Genomic DNA, 15,382 nt, shown 5'->3' with positions numbered 1-15,382 from the left:
TTTGAACTACAGTATGCAAATACTCATTTATTATATTCAGCTGACCTCTTCGTCATCCACGTGCTTCACCCAGTCCTGTAATTAACCTGGATTATCCTTCCTTTGCATTGATTTCACCCTCTCAGCCTGCCTCTCCTACAGGAGGTCAACTTTTAACATTTCTGCACATTTTTTAAATGTTAATTATTGGCTTTGTGGACTCGGTGTTGACTTGACTTCCTCCGGTCCTCCCATTGGGACCACTTTAGAGCCATCTGGGCTGCACTTTTCCCACTTTAGAACTCAGACATGCTTACATTCCAAAAGTCTGATTGATTTATTCACAGCAAGAGTTTTAATTGGAGCCTTAATGAGGTCGTATGAAAAAAGGAGTCAAAGCTTTTAACCTTAAACGCACTCATTGGCTCCAGGAAGTCACCAGGTGGTGTTTGAGTGTTGTGGATGAAAGGCTGAGTCGCTCCGTGCAGCTTTCAGTTTCCACACCTGTGCTGATTCTGTGCCTGTGATGATGTATGCACGCCCTTGTATTTCTGCATGCACGTGCCAAAGTATGTCCAGCCTAAAGAGCCTGCTGGACGCAAACTGCACGGCATCCTGGATGTTTTGCCTTCTTTCAGCTCTCATCCATCACAGACATGAAACTCTATCATGAGGTGGACTGGGCTCTGCCTCTAACACGAAGCGAGTAATGGAGGTCACCTCAGCAGGCTGCTCCGTGCACATTTCCTCCCTGCTAATAGCTTCTTCCAAACAGCCTGACAGAATACAAAATAGCTCACCAAAAATGTCACTCCTGAGCTTTAATACTGACCACTCCACAACAAAGGTAGGGCTGACATTTCCAAACAACAGAACTGCACGATATTCTCAACCAATGCATTTGGTTCACTCTCACAGTCATAATACTACACTGAGTCGGAGATTTATGAATGTCAGATGCTTAAAAGGCCTCTTATAGACATTTTGGGCGCTCTTTGAAACACCTGAGGGCTGGAATGATATCATTGGCAGAGAAATGCACTCGTTTTTTTACAGCTATGTGCACTATAGCACAGTGCTTTGATATCAGACAAACATTATTTACTATGCAGGTATTTCAAATTCACATACTAGGATCATGAGTTGTTAGAGTTCATCCTGAGGAGGACGCAATGCTCACATTAAGTCCTGCTTGTCTAACCTTTAAAAAAATCACAGTATAAAAACACATTTTGGTATATTGTCAAAGACTGGATCAACATTTTTTAATTTTAAAATCACCCAGTAAATGATGAGGGAAGTTTGTGGGTAAATGCAAAGTAGAACCAGCTAAAAAAAACCAGGGCACAGCCACGAGTCATTTTTCTGACCTATGCATGCTGTAAATGTGTTCCTGAAATATTTAACCCATGATTAGCTGACTCTAAACAACCCTGCGAGGAAACCCAGGTGACCAAAGGACGAACAGCACTCTCTCTTTCTCTCAGGGAACATAAGGCTCCGCTCAGCTCTTATCAAAGCTGCACCGCTCAGGTTATAAATACACCCGACAGAATAGAGAGCTGATCGCTCAGAACACATCCAAAGTCATCCGGTCCAAAATATGGTCAACATGTGCCCTGGGCCTCATTAAAGAACCACTTACTCAGCTCTCCAGTAATCACAGCTGTGATTGGGCTTTCATTTCCCGTAGTCTTTACCGGACAAATAAAAATAAAGAAGGATAGATCAGATGTTTGTGTAGCTTATGTGTCGACACAGTGGATCCATATTTCACTAGGAGATGACTTCAGGTAAGGGTCGGTGTTGGGAAAAATGAGGTCAGGAAGACAGTCCTATACGGGGGATAGATGAGTGGTAATGAAGAAGATGATAAGCGTTGGCTGGCAGGGGTAGATAACCGCCGCTGGAGAGAAGATGGAAGATGGTATGATTGTGCTGAGTGGGCTGTGGGTGAAGGAGTGGCTGAGACGTGCAGGCAGACAAGCATCTGATTGGAGGAGGGTGATGTAAGGTGTGATGTAAGGTGTGTGGCCAGAGGGGCCGATGGCGCAATATGGCAGCCTCACTTCTGTCAGTCTACCCCAGGGCAGCTGTGGCTACAACCGTAGCTTGCCTCCACCAGTGTGTGAATGTGAGAGTGAATGAATAGTGGCATCGTAAAGCGCTCTGGGTGCCTTGAAAAGCGCTATATAAAATCCAATCCATTATTATTATTAAGAAAGCCCAGGTAGACAAAGGAAAAGCAGTAAACAAGAAACTGGGGTTTACAGTTTTGATAGGCTGGAACAGATAACTCAATGATGTGATCAATCAGGGACCAAGTCTGAGCAAACGCACTTCACATGAACATACAAGCATGGAGAGGGACTGAAGCGGGCGCTGTAGGAGCCACAGCAGCTGCGTCTGGTCATGCACTGAGGTATGTGTATGCAGGGCAGATGTGAGTGCTGTAATCTGCTTTTTGCAAACAGAAAACGATCTATTTTTTTATTTGCATGAGGAGCGGGGGAAGTCGTATCCAATCATAAGTGGTCACTCAAGATGCATTTTATTGCCAGCTGTGAACTGGTATACTTAGAGCTGTCAGCTTGTGTTTGGATCACTCAAAGCAGATGTTAATGCAAGGTCTGTCTCTCTGAAGATACAACCAATTATACCAACCGTACCAATGAAATCATATTTGCAGAGCACCGCTTGTACTGTCACAGAGAAAAAGAGCTCAGTGAGCACCGGAGAAAAATTACTGACATAACAAAAATGACAAAGCAGGATTCAGTCAGTATTTTTAAAAAAAGATAGCCACAGTCAGTCAGCAAGACATTGTGGAAACTAGACAAAGAGAGACAAGTGAGAGAAAGAAATTAGAAGAGAAAAAGAAGAACGGATGGAGGAAGAACAGCAGAGCAAAATGGTCAACACTGAAGAGGTGTCATTAAATGTGGCTCCACCGACTGTAGCCACGCAGGAGCCATTATCATCCGCCGCTCTGTCCTCCTCCTCCATAGTAAAAACTAATGTCCTCATTTCTATCACTGTGGATGGTTCCACAGCATCCAGTCTACCATAACTGACTAAAAATGCTTCAAAAGAAACCTTATCTTTATACACATATATGATGGCTTTTCACACTATTTAAATTATCTTCATGACCTTCATGAGGTCATCACCTACAGCTAACGGTTGTGCCTCGAATGTATTTCCTGCTATCTGCAGTCATCCCTTTATCCTGAGGCACAATGGCCACTCTACAGAAAACACAGGCCAAGAACAGAGAAATGACATTGCATCAGTAAGTTCAGAAATTAGAGTCCATTAACCTGAACATTTTACTGTTTCCTGCAGTGCAGAAAAACCCAAAAAACACCAGGCGCTGTGAAACAGCCTCACCTGGCATACATGCTGGAAGTCCTAGAGTCGCAGTAGCTCTGCACTCTGCAGTCAGTGGCACTCAACGTAGAGCCCAAATTATTGCCTCTCAGAGTTCAAGTAGCAAACACACCTCCACATAAACTGTTTGGAGGAGCCTGCATGACTCAAGCTTTTATGACTGAAATGTGAGAAAGAAAGCACAGAGGAGTATGGGCTCAAATTGTGGTCATAAATATTTTGTACTTGTAAATAAGGATTTGTATGTGTAAAAAGAATTTGTGTGTGTATTTAGTATTTAGTATTTAGTATTTATTGTCATTGTCAAGAGATTTGTGTGTGGACTTAGCCAAAAAATACGTGTGAAACTCTGGACTCAGGTTTCAAGTGACAAGTATGAATTTTGACCCTGTTTTTCTTCCTTTCATATGATTGGCCAATGTCATGTCAATCTCAAATTTAACTATCCAATCAGAGAACAGATGGGTTTGGCTATTGGAGGGGTGCTTTATGGGGCTTCAGGTTCTTGAAGGGAATAAATGCCCTTTTACATGCCAGCCCAGCGTTTTCCTTCATCACCACGAAGAAAAACAGTCTGTGGTCGTCCGAGTTTGGTGATTTTTGTGTCACAGGTTTACCTGCTTAATACAGGGACTAGCATCTAGTACAGGTAGAGCTGCTGCAAAAACCCACAGAGCTCAGCAGCCAGCGCAACAAATTCTGGATCCTTGGCTTTTAGTTAGCAGTTAGCATTAGCATCACATGCTGCGTCTGATGTGAAAGGACCTTCATGCCTGTGACTCACAGCCATGGTCCCGGGTCAGGCCTGACTTTGTGTTAAACTAATCCTAAAGTAATAATGGTATTTCTAACCACTGATATAGCACAACTTTATCCTTTCAACAGCTACTGAAAGTTAGGGGACCTAGCTGCTATCGGATATTTACATAGAGATCCTCCAGCTTCAAACTGTATTACCCTTCAAGGACCTGCAGTTCAAAAAAGCACCCCTCCAACAGCCAAACCCATCTGTTCTCTGATTGGATAGTTACATTTGTGATTCACGTGACATTGGCCAATCAGATGAAAGGAAGAAAAACAGGGTCAAAATTCGTACTTGAAACTTGAGTCCAGAGTTTCACACGTATTTTTTGGCTAAGTCCACACACAAATCTCTTTTACACACACAAATTCTTTTTACACATACAAATCCTTATTTACAAGTACAAAATATTTATGACCACAATTTGAGCCCACAGAGGAACACAAACACAAAGCAGACTGCTCGGGTCATGAAAGGCAAGGAAGCAGACCAGCAGAAATCTGGGCTTTGCTCCCACGAGTCCAGATTTGAGATTTCTGGTTCCACATCTTTGTGATATGCAGAGAGAATGAACGGATGGTGAGAGAAGTGTGTTTCCCACTGAGAAGCATGGCAGAGGAGGTGTGATAATGTTGCTGGTGACACTGTTGGCCATTTATGTAGAACAGCCACAACATTCACAGCGGCTCAGCTTCCCATCTGGTTCCAGTTGGTGGGACCATCATTTGTTTTCCAACAGGAAGATGACCCGAAGCACACGTCCACATTCTGTAAGGGTGTCCGGCAAACATGCTAATGGAGCGCCTTCACGTTGACCCGACCTAAACTCAGAGGTGTTTGTGTTGAGCTCTTGCAGCGTGAGTGCAAAGGTGGCTAATTTGAAGCTGCTATGCTTATTGCATAGCTGCACAGCAAAGCATCGAACGAGTTGTTCTCAAACATTTAGCTGGCGCTGTGTGGTGCCATTATTAAATCTAATGCTTCCTTTTGGGCAACTACAAATGCTTTATTGGACATTTTACGTTGTAGAATGTACCCTATAGCACACTGTGCTTCATTCTTTAGCCTAATTTCTGCTCAAACCTAAAAACCACCTCAGTCTTTTTCCGTTCGCAGCCTCCATAAATCATACAATGTTTACTTTCTGACACGCTGTGCACCGTTAAGTTGCTCTGTCCAGTCCCAACCCAATAAACACAGAAACACTGGGGAATTGCAGCTCACATAATGAGAAGCACTGTTTGTATCTTTTCTTCACATTAGGTGGAAGCAGCCACGGACTCTGAATCTGAAAGCAAAGGCTCACGGGAGTACCATTCTGTTGGGATCCAGGTAGAGGATGAAAAGAAAGGGTAAGATAATGGCTTTGGGATTTTCACATCATTACAAAACATCAGGGTTTGATGTTTGATCTCGGTATCGCAGAAAATAGCCCCACTGTCAGTGCCATTATTCGTCATTTTGGCATGTGTACATTCACCCGTGCCTTTAACCTTCCTGCCTTCTTGGGACCTTTTTGTGCCACTGCTATGTGTTAAATGGCTGCCATTTCCACTGTGTTCAGTGGAATATAACCAAACTTGCCACAGGATAGTTTTTACCTGCCAATGTTAATATTCCAGTGTGAATTCCTTAAATCAGCCTAAAATGGCTGAGCAGCAGAAATCCCCACACCCATCACCCTGGGGACCATTTTCTGCCCATTGACTTCCATTATAAACGCTATTTTTCAACCCCAAATTATCATCATATGATTTTATTTTTTCTTCTTTTCTTGGATGTCAATGAAGACTCAGGGCCTTGAAGTTTTAATTTTTAAATTGCAAAAAAAATGCAAAAAAAATAATGGCAGGTCAAAATGTATGTTGGTGCCAATCTTTGGTCCATCTAAAGGCCTACTTATAATGACAATCACATATTACTTCAACTGGTTTTTTGTGGAAATATTTAGTTTCATTTTTTGGTTTTTGGGGCTTATAACACAGGGCGCTCATGTAATAACACTGGGATTTGAAGGGTTAAAACAACGAAAATATAATTAAAACTTTACATGAATATTTCAGGGAGAAGTAGTTTTACAAGGTTGGCTAATTTAAAGTGGAATAAAATATGGATATATGGTCTTTTTATGGCGTGGCTGAGAATGGTCCCTAGGGTGATGGGTGTGAGTTTTTTAAAGGATGGCAGGAGGGTTAATCTCTTCGCCCGTCAGACAGGGAAGGTTCAAACGCTCCAACAGCGTGACTGCAGCTGTGCAGGCCGACCTGGAGTTGGAGGGCTTTCCCACCATGGAGGACAAAGGCCTGCAATTTGGTGGGGGATTCCAGCGTCACTCAGAGCCCAGCACACCTACCCAGTACGGGGCAGTGCGGACCGTGCGCACCCAGGGGCTCTTCAGCTACCGGGAGGATTATCGTACCCCTGCTGAACCCCCCAGTCCCCGGGAGACCACCAGCGAAACAACCTGGCAGCTAGAACCCCCCTCCCCGCGGGAGAACGCGGCTTCGCCGGGCGAGTCGGGGAGGGCGTCCCCTTCCCTGCGGAGGGACGGGAGCTGGTTCATGCAGTTGCTCCACAATGAAACAAAGAGGATGGAGGGCTGGTGTAAGGAGATGGAGGCAGAAGCTGAAGAGAATGACCTGTCAGAGGAGAGTGAGTGAATCTCTGATCCTTTGAGCAGAATTAACAGTTTGCATGTGCTCTGTTTGATATGCTGCGTGTCATTCAGTTCTAGGGAAAATCCGAAGTGCAGTGGGAAGTGCTCAGCTGCTCATGTCTCAGAAATTCCAGCAATTCTACTGGCTGTGTCAGCAAAACCTGGTAAGACGTGATTTTATTAAAGTCTGTAGGTAAAGAACAAATAAAACTGCTGTTTACATCATAACTCACATGTAGGTGACATTAACTGCAGCACACAAATAACATGACCATCCACACTGCATGTGATCCAGCCTACCACATCTGTGCTTGAAGGTAAGAGAGAGAGAAATTAGAATGACACAGCTACATCTGGCACAAAGGTGTTAGACTCAAAATATTGATCGTGCTGTAGAATGAACTTTTGTCATTAGAAACAGTTCCACACTTTGTTCTTCAACCTTCAATACACGTTTAATACTTTAGCTGGTGCTAACAAACTGAATCCAACTGCCTGAAAATGTCATTGATTGTGGAAAAGTGCAACATTGAGAATCAATAGCTATTTGGCGCATTTATATGTGACCTGAGCATTCTGAAATAAAACAATACATGCGTGTGTGTGTGTGTGATGCAGCTTTATCCTGGAACAGAGGAAGTAATGGTAGAACCAGGCTCCTATTGAAATGGATCTGAGACACCAGCAGTGCGTGTGGCACAGATGTTCCTCAGCACTATCACAGCCACTGGTTTTGCCTCTAAGTGTATGGCTTGCATCCTGCTATGTCCTGGATCGTCTCCAGGGAACCTTTGCACAGTCTGTAACTTGCGTCCTATTGGCTGTGGTAGCTCCTGCCTCCATGGTTCTGGATCTCGGGGCCCGTTCCTTTGCTGACGTGATCCAAGCCTCTGTGCTGTCCTTTGAGCTGGCCTTTTCTAGCCACTGGTAGGATTTCTTTAGTCAGCCGCTTCCCCTGTCTGTCGATGGTACAGATGTAGGTAGATGGTGCAGATATATCCCATGCAGGGGCTTGGTCATCCAATACACTTCCACCTCCTGTTCCGCATCACCGTCTGTCTTTAGCTGCCTGAGGCTCTCATGGAGCAGCCCTTGTGAGTGCTCCAAGTTTCATACTGTATTGTGGCTCTGACACTCAGTGATCCATGCCCTCCCACTTTCTGTAGCTCATGGAGTGTCTGGATGTTGGACTTTGGGTGAAAACCTCCATGCTGAATGAGGGGTTTCATGTCTTGACATTTGTGACATCTCCTCCTCTTGTGGGCATCTTATTATTCCAGCTGTTTATCTGATGACCGGTAGGGCATATGCATTGATGGTTTGTATCTTATTCCTACTATTCAGCTGGCTTCTCTGCAACTGTCTTACCTTCTGTGAGTTGATGTCTCCCTCACACCTGGCATACAGTTAGATAGGTAGGTAGGTAGGTAGGTAGGTAGGTAGGTAGGTAGGTAGAGGCCAGGTACTATTTCCTCCTGAAGGAGACGGTGTTATGAATGTTTACTCAACAAACCAGCAACCTTGACCATGCCATAAATCCATATGAAACAATATTTCATACACCGCCTTGGTTTGTGAAATGTCCACAAATGAGAAACTTAAAAGGATGTCTCATCTTGTTTTAGGAGCCTGCTTTTCTTTAACGTCTCAATCAACATTTAGGAAGCCTGAATTAAAACGAACGGTGTGCACAGAGTGCTTCTCTGGGAGAATTTCCAGGATTTGAAGCACACACAGGCACAGCCGAAGCTTAAAACTCACCGACTCCTTCCAAATCTGCCAGCTCTGAATATTTGAAGCCTTGAGACTTTGGAGTTTGGCGAACATCACAGGCACAGAGGTCAGAATAAAGCTGATGGAGTTCTGAGTCCATCTCTCAGTAATTAGAGATAACAGGAGTGAATTCTGTTTCTGGCATTCCTCACATGGTGGACACTCATGTTTGAAATCTTAGGGTTTTTGTTTTTTTCAAATGGCTTGCTTTATGAAGGAGAATTATGCTAATCTCATAATACTGTACAAATATCAAAGCCGAATGTAACCCCTATGGAGTCACAGTAAGCAAAGTATGATTAGCAATACTGTAAGTTTAATATCTGTGTGTGATGTTGCAACAGATACAACTTTAGGAAAGAGCTGAAGAAATAACATTTTAATTGGTTAATGAATTTCTACACTTGGGGCCAAAGATGATATTTTTGAGATCCTTTTAGCGACTCCTTGCTGTTTGTTTGGCTAAAAATAATTATCTGATTACTTAATGCACAAGAAACCAAATGAGTTGGGAACTTCAAAACTTAAATAACAAGCCCCCATCATATAAAAAACTACATCTACTCTGCTGCACGCTTCAAATGTCATAATGTTTTAGAGCTTGACCATCTCTGGTTGTCGAGTCACAGCACAGATGTTTGGTCGGTGCAAAGTTTATGAAACCATGGAGCTGAAATAGTTGAAGTTATAAAGTAAAACATGGATGGAAATATATGAATAAAAACAAAATCCTGAATACAGTGCAGGGTGTGCTGCAGCCTGAGCTGTGACAGTGTTGTGCTCCACACCATCAAGCCCTGAAATCAAACAAAGCCTCCTAAGAGAGCCTGTTTCTAATCGCATTTCTGCGTTGGATTTGGGAATAAAGAAATTTGCAATTAAATTAGAATTTGTAATGAACAAAGGTTAATAATATGCACACATTTACCTCAAGACCATCAATCTTTTTTCTCCCTGCATCAGTTTAAGAGCCTCTCATGATCATGTTTTTTAGACGTTATTGTCCTAGAGCACAAACCTGTGTACCCGGGTCCTCGTTGGCGGCGATCAACACATAAAATCAGCTCAGAAATTCTGTTCAGGCGTACGCAGGTTGTGCTTCCTTATCATGAAAAGCCTTCGCAAGAATATTCAGCTTGGAAGAAGGAAGAAGCTAATTTAATGAAAGAAAGAGGGACCAGCACACGGTAAACTCAAACCCATGACTCATTAACCTGCAGCAGTTACTGAGACAATGAGGCACCTTTCAGTCGGATGTTCCTTTCATTTCAGATATCAAGTGATGAATAGGTCTGCACCGACAAAGTCGGCTTAGTATTTCAGGCCCCATTCATGAACGAATGACGGGACCGCTCTCCAACACAAGCTGTTGCCCCTCGTTTCAATCACTAGTTTTGAATATGACGAGGACATCTAGTGGACTGGAGCTGAAGTGCAGTAAGCAGGGTGGCCCACATGTGCGGTGTTACATTATAGTATCTACCTCACCATTTGAACACTCTTAAGAGTATTTGATCTTTCCTCTTGTGCCCGTGCTGCGTAGGACCCCAGTGCCATGCCGCGACCCACCTCTCAGGACCTGGCTGGGTTCTGGGACCTGCTGCAGCTCTCCATCGATGACGTCACCATAAAATTTGACCAGCTGCAGCAGATCAAGAACAACAACTGGAGGCCTGTAGATAGCCCAGAGAAGAAGGTGAGGACTCACTGCTTGCAGACTGATTCTTAAAAAAATGTGGAGCAAGCAAAAAGGATTTTCTAATAAATCGCAAAATTGCATTTTAATCTTTCTCTCTTCTTTCTAAAGGCACCAGCTCCCGTACCAAAGAAGACAATTCGACAGAAGAGTGCAATGACGAGGGAGAAATCCCTGGACCTCCCAGATCGGCACCGGCAGGAAGCCCGCCGACGGCTCATGGCAGCCAAGCGGGCGGCCTCTTTCCGGCAAAACTCAGCCTCGGAGCGAGCGGACAGCATCGAGATCTATATTCCAGAGGCTCAGACTAGACTTTGAGAGGGTCGGGTCAGGGGCTAACGTGTCTCCCTATTTCAAACAAAACTTTAAAACTAGCCTTTTTCTAGACTGCTAATCTCTCTACTCTTCCTTTATCCATCTGTCGTCTGATCTGATAGCCATCCTCAGTGCCCATCGCCAAAACCCCAGCGGACTGTAGGATGCGCCAAGGCTATACTCCTGCATCCAGAGCGAGTGTTAGCAGAAATGTATGTCTGACATGAGTCGCTTGGGTTTCTCCTTAGCTCACTCTCATGACACCCGACCTACAAGCTCTCTCATCCAGTGTCCTGGATGGATACATCTGTAGTTTTTCAGCATTTGCAAAGTGCCATTTAAAAAGTGCAGCTTTGAGAACCTACCAGCAACCAGGCCTTTGAGCTAAAAGAGTAAATGAGAGATTTATTTATTTCAAGTTGTTCAAAAACGGTTAAAGTTAGTAGCCCTTCGATACTTTTTGATCATTTGAAAATTACCTTATGATTTCTTTTCTTTTGGGGAATAAGAAGCTAAGTATCACTAAATTGTTGTAAGTTCAAGTCTTTGCAAAGTGCCAATGCTTGAAATACCTCAACTGTGTGCATGTGGCACTGGTTACACATCCAAGGTTATTCAGGCAGCCCTAAATAAGCTCTGGACTGGTCAGTGTTGAAAAATGCAGCTTTCTACCCAATCTGGTTGTAGTCAAACATTCTTCATGTCCTGGATTGGTGGAAGAATGACATCAGCTCATCAACGCGCACATTTCAAACATCTTTCCTATATATCTCACGTTGCCAACTTTCAGATATCGACATTTACTTGAAGCTGAAAACATGCAAGTCTTGTGCCAACACGTTCATCATGTCAATGCAGTAGAAACCAGTATGAAAGTGTCTGTAACTCCTTAGATTGAAATGTGTAGACAAATGCACTTATGCACTTATTACAGTTCTCTGTATTTCCAAGGGAAATGTACATACCCCAGTTCACAATAGTACTGTTGTATTTTTGAATTGTGAGTGGGATGAATATTCATCGTGTTTCCCCACTGCGTCTCCACTGTTTTCCGCCCTTTCTTTTGCTCTTGACTCCTCTGGATTTGTTGCACACATGCAGTCATTTTGATCGCGCACACACTCTACGCCGCACGGCCGTCTTTTCATCCACCATGCTTCTGTCAGGCCCTTTCAAGTTGCACCCTCAGCCACAGTTAATGAGGAGTGATGGAGAGAAAAATGTCAAAACATAAACAAAATATCTGCATACGCGCTTCTTTAATCTATGAAGTACTTTGTAATTTTTCCCATTTCTTGAAAAGTTCAGTGTAGTTTGAAGTCTCCCTGTGGCTGACACCCTTTAGGAAAAGATGGGGAATAATGAAATGAAATTGGGGCAAAGGCTTTTCCAGAGGGATGCAAGCAGCAAGTCTCAAATAGCTAAAACTCTGCAAGAGCCCTGCTGAACAGAAAGAACGGGCTGTGCACACCGATGCCAATTTTAAGTAGTGAATGGAGATTTGCACAATCCTAAATTCCACACAAACAAAAGCTAAAGATCACCTACATCTATATATGCAACTGTTACAGAGGTCTGGGGTTTTCAAAGTGTGGTTCGGGGACCTCCAGGGGTCCACGACTCAAAATAGTTTGCTGTCAATCTGTACGGGCGCAATACACACCAGTAAAACTATTGTAATCAGTGAAGGAATAGCTGGTTTGATCCAATCCTGGTCCGTGATTGTGTTCCTCATAAATTCATTCTGAGCAAAACGCTAAAATTCTGCTGCTTAATTATGAAACTTTGGTGCCGGTGATTTCGACGTTCGCTCCACTGTGTTGCTGATGTCGCTGTCAAATCATTGACCTAAAGACTGAAGTCTATTAGTAAAACCTTTGGGATAATCAACCCACTAAATGGTGCTGCTTTTTATTTAATCAGTACAGTACTAGACAAATAATCAAGTCGAAATAATGCGCTGTCCACTGAACGGTACATCACTTTAAAAATCTATTTTTATGACTAATTGTGCCCGAGTGCCTGGCTTCATTATGGGTGGGTTCAGGGATATGAATCATATGATAGCAGTAAAAAAACAAAGTCCCTGGATTTGAATAGTGTGTGTGTGTGTGTCTGTTGCTGATGTGTGAGCGTGGATCTTGTTTTTGTAGCACAATGCTGACTCTAAGTCAATCTAAGGTCTGCGCGTCATTTTCCTATTACTACCCAGCTGTGGCCTGACCTCCATCGCCCGCCGCACCCCCACACAGATCTACACGCCATCGCCGTGCCATCAGCTGTTTGATACCTTGATTTACTTTTTGCTCCTGCGAATTGTACTTTTGAGTAAACGCAGTATTTTTTGAACCATACGCATCCTTGAAGACAAACTCCGAGCATACGTGGGATTCACACTTGTTTTCAAGCTACCATGTATGACACATTCCTCATCTGCCAAACTTCTTGTAGCAAACCTCAGACAACACATTACAGAATGACCAGGTAACCAAAGTCTGCGATGGAGTGACAGCGTTTCAATAATGAAACAAGAAAACACGGCGAGCTCGAATTCTGTTGGGTTTTTCATTGCAGAGGCAGGGAGCTTTAATAGTGAGACAGTGGGTATCTGGAAAGCGTCTGGGTGTGCGATGCCAGGCAGTTGGCAGAGCGGGGACGTTCCCCTGCTGTTGCCACAGTGGCAGACAGACGGCAGAGAGACAGACTCGGGTTGACATATGCTGGCTTAGAGGAGACGAGAGCTCGGCGCTGAGGCCCAAACTGCTGGTGCTGTGTGCTGTTCTGTAGCTGGAAGGCTGTTCATGTGAGGATCGCTCGCTGCTGCGCCGGGTCATTTTTAGCCTCTCTTTGACTAAGCAAAGCAGCTTATGTAAGATTTTGGGTCCTTGGTGAGATCAAGCAAACTGCCTCTAAGGCCCTTCAAAGCTTGTGTTGATAAATGTATTGCTGAATTGTGGCCTGCACTGTAGAACTTAAGCATCAGCACTACATGTTTCTGCTGGGCTGAGGCTGAAACGACTGAGGAGTTTCTCCCTTACGTATCTCGAGCAGGGCCGTGAAAAACGTAGTATAACCGCCACCTGATTCAGTTTCAAGCATTTCATTTGCACCTTTAAGACGCATCGCATAATTTGCCAGGAGGCCTTTTTTTCTAGTCGGACCTTGAAGGAACCAGGGGAGATGGAAAAGGGCAATAAGGAGACGAGTGTGAGTAAATTTACAGATGCATTTAGAGATAAGAACTGTGCAGAAATCATCCCTCCCTCATCCCCCCACAGACAAACCTCGCTGCTCTGACGGCTGGGTTTTGTCTCCCAGTGAAAATCGTTTTCCATCGATGACACCGTTTCTTTTGAGGTGTAAACGCATTCTCACATGAACTCTTTTTTACAGAGCGATCTTGTATTCCCTCGAAGCCGACTGTAGCGCTTATTCTGCGCTGAATCCTTCTGGATGACGCGCAGCATGAATCCGATACTGTGAGCGCCAAGGGAGTCTTCTTTTGAGGATGCAGTTGCAGCGCTTTCCTTTAGGTGGCCCGCTGAAACCTCGTGTGAACCCCGAGCGTACAAAATTTCAACAATGCTGTATTCAGTGCCAGGAGGGCAGCGGCCAACTGCAAGTGCAATGTCTTTGACTTATCCAGCAAACTGTAAAGTTCTTACTGCACATTAGTTTTACGTAATCAAACCATGACTGCCGTCGCCGACCCATCTCCAAACATGCGGTTTGAGCTTGTATCTACACATTCTGTGGCCTCACTTCTGGTACGACTGTCTATGCGCTTTAAACTCTAGAACCCATGACGTGAACTATTTCAAGGGGACTTTTTGGTAATCGTGCCATGGAAAGAAACACACTGATACAACACTTCCTAGAAGTTGGAATGTGAAACAACTCTATAATTACTAGACAAAATGAAAAAAGGTAGTTGTTTAGCTAAAACTATTTTCATCTCTTGTATATCATATCTATAGGAAGGATGAATATAATGCCAAATATTCATTATTTGTAAAGAAATATATATATAGATATATAAATATAAAATATATGCTTCATTGAAACAACTATTTTCTGCACTTGCTCATGTTTTGCTGTTATTCTCACTTTGTTATGGTTCCTTTCTAAGCTGATATGATGGCATGCAAAAAAAAACAACTGATTTTGAATGTAGGCTTATTTATTCTTGTTTTTAAGAATTATGACACTGTCACACTGATGTACATTTGTTATGTATTTATTTAAGTCTGCCACACGTGCATCTCTCAAGGCGCGTTCTTTCAGTGCAAGTTACCTTATCGTTAATTTATTTTGTATTATTATTATACCATATGCATTTTCCTCCATTCTTTCAGAGCTGTTGGGAGATTTTGCCTATTTGACTCGTTGATCATTGCTTAGTTCACTCAGTGTAAATAATTCTGCAATTAAATTTTTTGAGAAAAAGTTTGAGACAAGTTTGTCTTTGTGGTCCTTTTTACTTTGAACAGTAACTCGCTGCTGTTGTGATCATCACAGCAAAAGTATTCACGTAAACTTAGACATTATACATTACACTGCATTTAATCCACTGGAGTGGGTATGCCAGAATTACAGCTTTCTGATGCCTTTCCTAACAGTAACTGTACTTCCAGCGGAGGGATTTTCTCTCACCGGAGGGGAGCTAAACGAATTCATCAAACCGCTCTTGACATTTCATGCATTTTAGATCTGTGGCCCGCTAACGAAAATAGCAGTGAAATAAAGATGAAGTGTAGCTCTGAATCATCAG

The 15,382-nt window shown here is 43.4% G+C and overlaps 1 protein-coding gene across 1 annotated transcript in view; it reads left to right on the top strand.

The window, feature by feature from the left end:
• Positions 1–15,058, top strand: part of dlgap2a (discs, large (Drosophila) homolog-associated protein 2a) — a 211,601-nt gene extending 196,543 nt beyond the window's left edge. Inside the window, exons 13-17 of the mRNA XM_026152471.1 lie at positions 5,435–5,523; positions 6,384–6,823; positions 6,900–6,991; positions 10,144–10,296; positions 10,408–15,058. Of these exons, the coding sequence (XP_026008256.1) occupies positions 5,435–5,523; positions 6,384–6,823; positions 6,900–6,991; positions 10,144–10,296; positions 10,408–10,614 (981 nt within the window). The 3' untranslated portion in view covers positions 10,615–15,058. The remainder of the gene's footprint in view (positions 1–5,434; positions 5,524–6,383; positions 6,824–6,899; positions 6,992–10,143; positions 10,297–10,407) is intronic.
• The last annotated feature ends 324 nt before the right edge of the window (positions 15,059–15,382 follow it).

The sequence above is a fragment of the Astatotilapia calliptera genome, chromosome 19, assembly GCF_900246225.1.
Source record: "Astatotilapia calliptera chromosome 19, fAstCal1.2, whole genome shotgun sequence".
Taxonomy (NCBI): Eukaryota; Metazoa; Chordata; class Actinopteri; order Cichliformes; family Cichlidae; genus Astatotilapia; species Astatotilapia calliptera.
This window is presented reverse-complemented; position numbering and strand designations above follow the sequence as displayed.